The sequence below is a fragment of the Chrysochloris asiatica genome, unplaced genomic scaffold (genome assembly GCF_000296735.1).
Source record: "Chrysochloris asiatica unplaced genomic scaffold, ChrAsi1.0 scaffold00005, whole genome shotgun sequence".
Lineage (NCBI taxonomy): Eukaryota > Metazoa > Chordata > Mammalia > Afrosoricida > Chrysochloridae > Chrysochloris > Chrysochloris asiatica.
Genome location: NW_006408523.1, coordinates 12,304,635 through 12,316,922, shown reverse-complemented (window position 1 = coordinate 12,316,922; position 12,288 = coordinate 12,304,635). Strand labels below are relative to the sequence as shown.

Here is a 12,288-nt window from a genome sequence, read left to right as displayed (position 1 = left end):
AGACTAGGTACCTGGTTAACAGATTGAAAGTGATCCATATTTGTGCATATTTTCATTGAGAAGTGACCCAATGGGATGTGGAAATTATTGGGCAATATCATTGATATCACATGCAGATAAAATTTTATTGAAGATAATTAAAAAACAATTGCAACAGTACATTGACAGGGAACTGCCAGTGGTTCAAGCCGGATTTAGACGACAACGATGAAGGAGGGATATCATTGCTGATATCAGATGGATCTTGGCTGAAAGCAGAGAGCAGCAGAAAGTTGTTTTGTTAAGTGCTGTAGAGTTTGTTCTGACTCATAGTGGCCCTGTATAGGATTTTCTAGGAGTGGCTGATGGGTTTTAATCTCTGACCTGGCTGTTCAAACTGACCTTATGGTCCAGTGCTTATCCTAGAGTGAGTGCCAAACCAGGACTCTAGGTGTTTACCTGTGCTTTATTGACTCTGTAAAGGCCTTCAACTGTGGATCCTGTCTAGCTATATGGACACCGATGCTCATTTTGTTAAGTTTTGGCAAGGTCGGCGGTTCAAGCTTACGAGCTGCTCCTCGGAAACCCTATTGTCGTTGTCAGGTGCCATCGAGTCGGAACTGACTCATATAGCGACCCCATGCACAGCAGAATGAAACAATGTCCGATCCTGGGCCAACCTCACTACCGCTGCCACACTTGACGCCATCAATGATGCCACCTGGCCAATCCATCTCGTTAGGGGTCTTCCCCTTTTTCTCTGACCCTCCACCTTACCCAGCATGACATCCTTCTCCAGCGACAGTTTCCTCCGGACCCTATGTCCAAAGTATGAGAGACGAAGCTTAGCCATCCTGGCCTCCAAGGAACACTCTGGCTGCACTTCTTCCAAAACAGATCTATTGGTTCTTTTGGCAGTCCATGGCACTTTCAGTATTCTCCTCCAACACCACAACTCAAAGGCATCAATTCTTCTATGATCTTCCTTATTCACTGTCCAGAATGCGACTGGGGAAACCCTATAAAGAGTCACTATGGGTCGGAAGCAATTCGACGGCACTTAACAACAACAGTATTTGTTTAGGCAAAAAGTTTTGGAGTCACTCTGAATGTTCTCTTTCTTTCACACCCTGCATCTGATCCATTAGGAAATCCTATCTGCGCTTCCTTCCAATGCCATCTAGAGTATGAGCACTTCTTACCACACCCACAGCTACCACTCTTGCCCAGGTTACTACCGTCTTCCACCTGGTTGTTAAAATGGCTTCTACCTGGTCTCTCTGTTTCCTCCTGGGTCTCCCTTTGCTCTCAAACAGCATCCAGAGTGAACTAGAGTTATGACAGTTCTGATAAAAATTCTAAGCTTCCTTTCTCAGAGCAGATATCAAAGTCTTCACAGTGATCCGTTAATCTGGCCTTCTGGTTTTTTCTTAGCATCTTTTCCTGCTCTTCAGTCCCTTTCCCTGTTATTGTAGCTACAGTGACGTCTTGATGGTTCTGTGAACACATCGGGTACGTACCCCTTTCAGGGCCTTTGTACTTCGTGTTTCTTCTGTAGATACAGCCTGTTGTCACAACTTTCTTCAGGTCTTATTTCAGATGTTACCATTTCAGCAGGCTAACCCATTCCAAAATGTCAACCTTTCATCCTGGTATTTCCTTACCTCCTTCCCTTGCTTTAACTTTCTCCTTAACACTTTTTAATGCATTTATCTTGTTTATTGTCTGTTCATTAGAATGTGGAAAAGATTGTTAGAGGCAGGTGAGGTTTAGTGCACTGTAATTTCTCCATTACCTAGTATAGCACTTGATTCAGGTGCTCAGTGTATTTGTGTGAAATGGTTGATATTTCAGTCAGAAGTAGTGGAGAGAGATTCACCAACATTAGCAGTTCTCCAGTGTCAGGCTGTTAACCTGCTTTGCATTTTGGTTCCACATGTGGATTACTGTAGTGAAATGTATGTCATCCCAAAAAATGATAACATGGTTGGGTCATTTTAGGAGAGAAATTGCTGACTTTGAACAACAAAAAGTGAAAGAATTGGCTCAAATAGAAGAATTTAAAAAGGAGGAAATGAGGAAGCTGCAAAAAGAACGCAAAGTTTTTGAAAAGTATACTACAGTTGCAAGATCTTTTCCAGATAAAAAGGAACGAGAAGAAATACAGGTATGCCAGCATATTATATTGTATTCATATAAATTGCTAAGGGTGACAGTCTCACTAGATTGATTTGATGTATCAAAGAGATATTGGGTATCAATCCATTAAACATTCACTCATTCAGCAAGTAATAGGCCCAAGACATTGCATTAGGAACTGAGCCTTATAGTCTAACTTTTAACAAGTAAAACACCAATTACTTTCTTAAAAGACTTCTAATAAAAGACTATAACATCATGACTGAATTAACAAATCAGATATTGAAGTTGGTCTTTTGACAGCAAATATGTTAATAATTTTTATTTATATAATGCTTTTAAGGAATATATAAAAACTAGGTGCTTAATTTTAAAAGACAAATAAAAGGCCACATTGTGATCCTTATTTAATTCAAAGTTAGGAATGGACATAATATATTACTGCTGTTAGGTGCTGTCCTTATCCACAACCGACTGAAATACTGCCCAGTAAATCTCACAATTACTGAGCCTAGTGATGCTGCCATTGTGCCAGTCCATCTTCTTTGGGGGGTGGGGGTGGGGCTTCCTCTTTTTCACTGACCCTTTTCTTTACCAAGCATGATGTCCCCCAGGGATTGGTCCCTCCTGATAATATGTCCGAAGTATGAGAGATGAAGTTTGGCCATACTAACTTCTCAGGAGCACTCTGGCTATACTTCTTCCAACACAGATTTATTTGTTCCTTTGGCAGTCCATGGTACATTTAATATTCTCCTCCGACATCATAATTCAGATGCATCAATTCTTCTACGGTCTGCCTTATTCATTGTCCAACTTTCACATACATATGAGGTTATTGAAAATACCATGGCTTGGGTCAGGCACATTTTAGTCCTCAAGCTGACATCTTTGCTCCTGAACACTTTAAAGAGGTCTTGTGCAGAGATTTGACCAATGCGATATGTTGGTTGATTTCACTGTTGCTGCCATGATTGTTGATGTTTGATCTGAACAAAATGAAGTCTTTGACAAGGCCAACCTTTTCTCCATTAGTCTGGATGGGTATTTAATGATCCAGTTGTGGAGGTTTTTGTTTTCTTTATATTGAGATGCAATCCGTACTGAAAATTGTGGTCCTTGATCTTCATCAGTATTTTAAAGTCCTCTTCACTTGCAGCAAGCAAGGTTGTATCATCTGCATATCGCAGGTTTGTTAATGAATCTTCCTCCAGTCCTGATACTATGTTCTTCATATAATCCAACTTCTCAAATTATTTGCTCAGCTTATATATTGAATAAATATGGTGCAAGACTAACAATTGTGGTGCACACCTTTCCTGATTTTAAACTATTCAGTGGCTCTTTGTTCTGTTCAAATGACTGCCTCTTGGTCTATGTACGGGTTCCTCATGAGCACAGTTGTCCCCAAACATTCACTCTGTATAATGTTGTCCTTCTTTCTTGTCTTCTTACTGGCCTTTTACTTTCTTCATGTGTGATGTTCTTGATGTCTTCCCAGAACTCTTGGTCTTCAGTCATTAGTGTCTAATTCATCAAATCTGTTCATGAGATGATTTCTAAATTCAGGTGGGACATATTCAAGGTCATAATTTGACTCCCGTGACTTCAGCATGAACTTGAATATAAGCAATTGATGGTGTGTCCCACAGTCTGTCCCTGGTCTTGTTTTGGCTGATGCTATGTAGCGTCTGCACCATGTTTTCCACAGGTGTAATCAGTTTGATTTTTGTGTATTCCGTGTGGTGAGGTCCGTGTGTATAGTTGTCTGTTATGTTGTTTAAACAGGTTTTTGCAATGAAGAAATCATTGGTCTTGCAAAATTCTACCATGTTATCTCCAGTATCATTTCTATCATCAAGACCATATTTTCCAACTACTGATCCTTCCTCTTTGTTTCCAATGTTTGCATTTCAATTGCCAGTGATTATTAGTACATCTTGATTGTCTGTTTGATCAATTTCAGACTGAAGAAAGTGGTAAAATTCTTCATTTTCATCCTCACTGGCATTAGTGGTTGGTGCATAAATCTGAATAATAGTTGTAGTAACTGGTGTTTCTTGTAGGTGTATGGACATTATCCTATCACAGACAACATTATACTACAAGATGGATGTTGAAATGTTCTTTTTGATAGTAGGATTAAGTGACTGTTAACAGGGTTACCCATGAAAACTTGGAACTACTGATGTGAATATAAAATGAGTCCTCTCAGAAGCAGCAGTGGGGCTCTCCCTACAAAAAAAATGAAGCGCCAGAGTGGGGCACGTCCCGTGGACCCCAGATCTCTGCTCATAGACCCTCCCTGATTCGGGAGGTAGAGCAGTGACACCAGAGATGCAGCAGGGAGCAGCAGAAACTGGAGCCAGAGCAGCAGACAGCAGTGCGCGTCCCCGCCCTGGGAAGCTGCATGTAGAGTGGGGTGCTTCAAACCCATAATTGGAAGTACAGCCTTTTGGCCTAAGGTTTATACTGGGGCCAAGTGCCTTTCTGGTGTCTATTAGCAGCTTTCAAAGAAGTTGGCAGAGCAGAGCAGATGCCAGGCCATAGGCCCAAGGCATTTAGCAGCAGTCTGTGTCCGAGTGGGGTTTGAGGTGAAGGAGAATGCACTCTTGTGTCTGTCTCTACTCCTCCCCTCCGCTCTGTCACTCCCCAGAACTCGTCAGCACCTTCTGTGTAGCTGACTAGTCTCTTCTTTGCTCTTAGTGTCACTCGTGGTTTCTGTTAGCACAGTTGTAAATTGCTTCTAGACACTTTCAGTAGTTTCTTAATTGATATCATTTAGACCAGTCCTGGTGTGGTGCTGTGGGTTAACGTGCTGGTCTGCAAAGTCGTTTTGAATCTCACGGTCGGTGGTTCAATCCCATCAGCTGCTCCTTGGAAACCCTATACAGGGTTGCTCTGGGTTGGAACAGACTTGATGGCACTTAACAACAACAAAGAAACTTATTTTATTAAAACTTGTTTCTTCTTACGAAATTCAAATAGAATCAGTTTTTAGGGTAGTACATAGACCAAGAGGTAGTTGTTCAAAGAACAAGGGAACACTGGATGGTTGAAAATTAGGAAAGCTATGCACCAGGATTGTTTTGTTTGTTTTTTTCCACCATACTTACTCAACCTGTATGCTGAGCAAATAATTCAAGAAACTGGGTTATATGACGAAAAATGTGGCAACATGGTTGGAGGAAGACTCAACAACCAGCGATATGCAAGTGATACAAACTTGCTGCTGAAAGCGAAGAGGATTTAAAATACTTACTGATGAAGATCAAAGACCATAGCCTTCAGTATGGGTTGCATCTCAATGTAAAGAAAACAAAAATCCTCACCACTGGACCAATAAACAACATTCATATATATGGAGAAAAGATTGAAGTCAAAGACTTCATTTTGCTTGGATCAGCCATCAGCACTCATGGAAGCAGCAGTCAAGAAATCAAATGATGTATTGCATTAGGCAAATCTGCTGCACAAGACCTCTTTAAAGTGTTAAACAGCAAAGATGATGTCAGTTTTAGGACTAAGATGAGCCTGACTCAAGCCCTGGTATAAGGAAGACCATAGAAGAATTGATGCATTTGAGTTATGGTGTTGGAGGAGAATATTGAAAGTACCATGGACTGCCAAAAGAACAAACAGATCTGTGTTGGATGAAGTGCAGCCAGAGTGCTCCTTGGAGGCCAAGATACCCAAACCTTGTCTCTTGTACTTCGGACATATTGTTAGGAGGTAAGAGTCACTGGAGAAGGATATCATGTTTGTTAAGGTGGAGGGTCAGAGAAAAAGAGGAAGACCCCCAACAAGATGGATTGGCTTAGTGGCAGCATCAATGGAATCAAGTGTGGCAACAGTAGTGAGGTTGGTCCAGGATTGGGCAGTGTTTTGTTCTGCTGTGCATAAGGTCGCTATGAGTCGGTGCCGACTCAATGGCACTTAACAACAACAGCAACAACACCTCACCACTGGACCAATAAACAACATTCCTATCAACGGAGAAAAGAGTGAAGTTGTCAAGGACTTCATTCTTCTTGGATCAACTATCAACACTCATGGAAGCAGCAGTCAAGAAATCAAATGACGCAAATCTGTACAAGACCTTTTTAAAGTGCTGAAGAGCAAAGATGTCAGCTTGAGGACTAAAGTGTGCCTTATGCAAGCCATGGCATTTTGCATAAACTCATATGCATGTTAAAGCTGGACAGTGAATAAAGAAGACCATAGAAGAATTGATGCTTTTGAGTTGTGGTGTTGGAGGAGAATATTGAAGGTGCCATGGGCTGCGAAAAGAACCAACAGATCCGTTTTGGAAGAAGTGCAGCCAGAGTGCTCCTTGGAGGCCAGGATGGCCGGACTTCATCTCTCATACTTTGAACATAATTATCCGGAGGTACCAGTTCCTGGAGAAAGATACCATGTTTGGTAAAGCGGCGAGTTAGAGAAGAAGAGGAAGACCTCCAACGAGGTGGACTGGCACAGTGGCCTCAGCCATGGGTTCAGGTGTAGCAATGATTGTGAGTTTGGCCCAGGCTCGGGCACGTCGGGGACCTGCCTTGACATAGGGGTTCGGTTCACGAGGAGGAGATACCTGACGGTGGTAGATATAACAAAAGAATACACAGATAGACAGAAGAAGGGGGACAAGGAGGCACCCAGAAACCAGGGTGGGTGCATCACTGGTGGGCAGACTTGGGCCTACAGGCATCATGGCCTCTGCAGGCAGCAACTCACTGCCCTGCAATCTTTACCGCATGCCCTCCAGCCCGTAATGCACTGCAATCTTTACTGCATGCCTTCCAACCCGTAATGCACACCTGGGGAGGACCGGGCCTCTGTTTTATTTAGGGGAGGAGCTTCACACCAAGCTGGGAGGGACTTAGGCAAGGTACAGTTAACATCAGTAATTTTCCAGATATTCAGGTAACTTTACATTGTACTTCGCTGGTTCGAATCCCAGGCCAGCAACTTGGTTTCTCAGGCTCAATTAACATATCTATAGCCCCTGAGCTCAGGTGGGGGAAGGTGAGAGGTAAGGACAAAAGCTTGGGCGGAGTCCCGCTGTTTTGGCTTCCTGAGCCAGGTCTGCACCTGGAAAAGGATTAGGGAGGATGGGTTTTTTGTCTATAGAACAAAGAACCAAGAAGTAGCTAAGATAATTTTAGTTAATCCTTTGGAGAAAGGCTTAACCTTGCAACCTTTAGTCTCGGCTTTAGGAAAATGTCACATTTATCTGTGGATTATCAAGAGCTCCGTGTATTAAATTAATACATGTTAACAATATTAAGATGAAAAACAATTTGCCATTAACTGCCAGTGGCCTCATTTGTTACACTTGGGCCTATAGGGCCTCGAACCTCTGACCAGTCTTACACGGTCCACAACACGGGCAGTGTTTTGTTCTGTTGTGCATAGGGTCACTATGAGTCAGTACCGACTAGATGGCACCTAACAAGTTTTGAATTTAGAATTTCTTATTCTTCCTTGTACCTCAGCTCTTCCTTCAGTAGAAATGAATCCCTGATCATTTTCCCTTCATCACATGTCCCCCATTTATCTTTTCTTTCTTCATGTGGATATCTTTGACCGTATTACCTCATGGCAGTATTAGTGTAGTGGCCTCGTGTCTGTCTTCTGGAGTTAATTTTGTTGGATGGAATGTGGTAAGGGTGTAAACTGATTCTACCCTACTTCCTCTTCTGAAAAATTCAGTGGTTTTGAAATGTCATTTACTGACTAAACATTTTTTCATGCCAGTCCTGGTGTGGCGCTATAAGATAACCACTCAATCTCAAGGTTGGTTTGAACCAAAAGGTCGGCTGTCTAAACCCACCAGCTGCTCCCCGGAAACCCTATACTATACAGGGTTGCTATGAATTGGAAATCACTCGATGCCTAACAACGATGCTTCCTACAAGTTGTGGCACTGTGGGCTAAGCGTTGGCCTGCTATCCACAGGGTCAGCAGTTCAATCCCAGCAGCTGCTCTTTGGGAGGAAGATGAAGCTGTCTGCTCCCATGAAGATTTAGAGCCCCAGAAACCCTCTGTGGGGCTGCTATGAGTGGAAATCAACTCAGTGACAGTGGATTTGATGGGTTTAGTACTTCCTTCATCAGATGTTAAATTCTTAGGATAGGACCTATTTGGGCTGGCTTTTTTGTTTCATTGATGTGTCTTTATTCTTGTATTACATTATTTTAATTCTGGTAATGTTCTTCCCATCTCCCCCACCCTTCTTGGAGGCTTTAAAACAGCAGATAGCAGATTTACAGGAAGATTTGAAAAAAAAAGAAGCAAAATGGTCAAGTACACATAGCCGTCTTAAAAGCCAAATAGAAATGCTACTCAAAGAAAACACAGACCTCCGGGAGGAAGTAAAAGTCATGGAGAGATTTCGGCTGGATGCCTGGAAGAGGGCAGAAGCCATTGAAGGCAGCATTAAGGCAGATCAGTGTGTAAAAACCGTGAGAAAAGAGGAGTCCATGGTAAGTGTGGAGGGCCTGGGCTGGTTACTCCAGGGTAGATACTGCTGCAGCATTGTTAGACAGGTAGTTCAATATGTATAATTTTTAAAAAGGAAATATGTAACAATAAGAGATCATCTCAAGTCAAACTTTTGCAGAGACACATACATGTGATCTTTTTAAATCAAGTTTTTTGTCTTTCATTCATCTATGTCAACAGTGACTGTGTGCCAGGCACTTGTTTTAGGCACATAGCATTCTGGGAGTATAACACTGAAGGAAACAGAATTCCCTGTCCTTATGGAACTTTGGGTGTGGTGCTATAAAATATGCACTGGACTGCTAACCGAAAGGTTGGCTGCTCAAACCCACCAGCCATTCCTTGGAAACCCTATAAGGGTTGCTATGGGTCAGAACTAACTTGACGGCACTTAGCAACAACAATGAAACTTATATTCTAGCGAGTTGTCCTCTGGGGTAAATGGAAAGCCATAGGAGGGCTTTGGATAAAAGAGTGGGCTAAACCTGCTCAGTTTAGTAAATTCACTCTGATCTGATACAGACTTAAGGATAGATTTAAGTCAAGAATCTAGGTACAATAAGAGGAGCTCTGGTGGTGTGGTGGGTTATGCATTGGGCTTCTGTCCTCAAGGTTAGCAGTTTGAATCCAGCAGCTGTGCAGGAGAAAGATGAGCTTTTCTGCTCCCGTAAAGATCTGAAACCGCGGACACCCTCTGCAGGGTTGCTCTGTGTCAGAAACGACTCGATAGCACACCACCACCACCACCAGCAGTCCGGTAAAGGTGCTCTGGTGGTTCTGTAGGGTAGGCAAGGTCAGTGCTTCAAACCCACCAGCTGCTCCAATGAAGCTGCCTGCTTCTGTCAAGACTCACTGTATCTAAAACCCTAGCTCGGGGCCCTGTGAGTCCGAATTGACTTTATGGGTACAATCTGTATGAGTTAGGGAACTGCTGAAATCATGGAGGCCAGAGATGACAGTGGCTTAGAACAGAGTTGCAGTAATGGAGGGGATGAGAAGTGAACGCTACTTGGTAGGAGTTGGATATAAAGTTTGTCAGCAAGAAAGGAGTTAAGAGTGGCTTTTAAGTTTTATTTGGTCTAGAGGAATTTCTACTTGTTATAATGAGAGATCACAAGAAGAAAACACACTTTCTGTTTTCACGGGATATGGCTATTAGGAGTCCATGTTTGGACGAGGCTGAAGAGAAAGAGGCTTTTGCTGATGTTTGACCAGGGAGGAAAGTAGAGGCACAGGTCCTCAGCTCACTGGTCCTTAACAGATACCAGTGTATCAATAGTAGCACACTCTGGAGTTTTATGTTGCCTGTTACATTCTCAGTTGAAGAATGATTATATTTTGATGAATTTTTAAAATTAGCTTACCCATTTTGGTCTTCATTAGGATTAGCTTTTTGGTAGGTATAAGTATCTCCTGCTTTTTGAAAGTTGGCTTCATTCAAGGCTTACAATGGCGATTATTCAAGACTTACGTTAGTGCTGTTTTCGGTAACTGAGAGAGTCCGATGACTTTTGCAACCAGTCATTCTAGGGGCGGCACCCTTGCCGGTTAGTGACACTGGTGTCCCCAAGCTGCTCCCCTGGGTGCATACATTGTTGCTACTTGATATAGGCTGTGTACTCTTGTATCATTCTTACTGTTACTATATGTTAGTGTTACAGTAGGTTTGTGTGTTACTCGGTATGATTTGGTAAGTTACTTTTTGGCTCAGGGAATGCTCAAAATGTTTCATATATAAATGGTAATTGCTTTATGCTGTTTCAGCTTACAAACGGTTTCATAGGAATGCTGCACATTTGGATAGCAGCTTATAACCTATATTTAATAGGGTCAACTGAAAAGTACACGAATGATCAAACTTAAAACACTCATCATTAGCTAAGTTGTTTATTTCATTCATTGTACTTATATGTACACTAACACATTGAAAATTATCTCATTACAGAATCCATCAGTTTGCTTTCAAAAAAGTCAGATTTCTTCAGGATCCCAGGTAGAAAAATATCAGAAAAATTATTTGGCAACACAAGGTAGGAGGTTGTTCATTATCTTTGTAAATGAAATGTATCAAGAATATAGAGAATAGAGAATTGATACCCACCTTACAAAATCTGTAAATGTAATTGAAACGGCCCCCTCAACTAATGTCTACCCTAATAACATTCCCATGCTGTTGGTTATTCTTTTACTACATTGTCTTCACTCATCAATACAGTATTGGGAATACCGTGTACACCCTTGTGCAGGTGACTTCTCAGCTCTTAGATTTACACACATGGTTGTTGTGATGTGCTGTCAGGTCAGTTCCAACTCAGAGTGACCCTGCGTAGGGTTTTCAAGGAGCGGCTGGTGTGTTTGAACTCCTGACCTTGCAGTCCAAATAACCTTGTGGTCCAGTGCTTATTCTACAGAACCACACCAGGACTCCAAAAGGAGTTACTCATTTTCTGTTAACTACAATAAATATATATTGGAGTTGGTCTAAGTCTTCCCTGGACACCCCCCACCTCAGGTTTCCGTGATGTGTTTTGGCCATGTGAATTTTGCTGGAATCCATATTTAGAGTAGGTAAGATGCTTGGGCAACTCTGCTCTGGAGGTTTTGCCTTTGTTATTAAAATCAGAATATTAATATGCTCTTTGTATCTGTCAAAACTTGATAGGTTAGACTGAAAAGTTTTGACCAATCATATAGGTGTGATGTGAGTGTTGTTTTATTTTGTCTCTTCCTAATTGTTAATGCACTGGGCTGCAAGGTCGGTTTGAACTGTTTTAAGGTCAGCAGCTCAAGTTCACCAGCTGCTCCTCAGAAACACTATACAGTGTCACTATGGGTTGGAATTGATTTGATGGCACTTAAAAACAACTATTAATAAGGTTGTGTAAACATTTTCTTATATATTTAGTGGGTATTTCCATTTTCTCTTATGTGTTGCCTATACCTGTTCTTTGCCTATCATCTGCATATCGCAGGTTGTTAATGAGTCTTCTTCCAGTCCTAATGCCACGTTTTTCTTTATAGAACCCAGCTTCTCGGATTATTTGCTCAGCATGCAGGTTGAATAAGTATGGTGAAAGAATACAACCTTGTCACACACCTTTCTTAATTTTAAATCATTCAATGTTCCCATGTTTTGTTCAAACAACTGCTTCTTGGTCCATATAGATTCCTCATAAGTACAATTAAGTGTTCTGGAATACTCATACTTTGCAATGTTGTCCATAGCTTGTCCTGGTCCACACAATCAAAAGCCTTTGCGTAGTCAATAAAGCACAGGTAAACATCTTTCTGGTATTTTCTGCTTTCAGCTTGCTGAAAGTGAAGACTTAAAATATTTACTAATGGAGATCAAGGAGCTCAGCCTTTCGTATGGATTGCATCTCAATGTAGAAACAAAAATCCTCACCACTGGACCAATAAATAACATTCTTTATCAACGGAGAAAAGATTGACGTTGTCAAAAACTTCATTCTTTCACTGACCACCTAAGACAGGCAGCGTCCCTTAAACAATCAATAAATAAGGAGGATTCAGATGCAGACAGTGCAGACCCGGTCAGGAGGCCAAGCCCCTGTGTTGACCGTTCAAACCATAGGCTCTGAGGATCAGACTCTAGCCACCTAGTAGACATAGCAAACTGTCCCTCATCTGATTATTCAGTAATGCTTG

General features: G+C 41.8%; 1 protein-coding gene across 1 annotated transcript in view; it reads left to right on the top strand.

Moving 5' to 3' along the window:
- CENPJ (centromere protein J) overlaps positions 1-12,288 on the top strand; it is a 45,696-nt gene that overhangs the window by 26,622 nt on the left and 6,786 nt on the right. Inside the window, exons 8-10 of the mRNA XM_006831976.1 lie at positions 1,981-2,146; positions 8,358-8,600; positions 10,565-10,649. Coding sequence (XP_006832039.1) covers positions 1,981-2,146; positions 8,358-8,600; positions 10,565-10,649 — 494 coding nt within the window. The remainder of the gene's footprint in view (positions 1-1,980; positions 2,147-8,357; positions 8,601-10,564; positions 10,650-12,288) is intronic.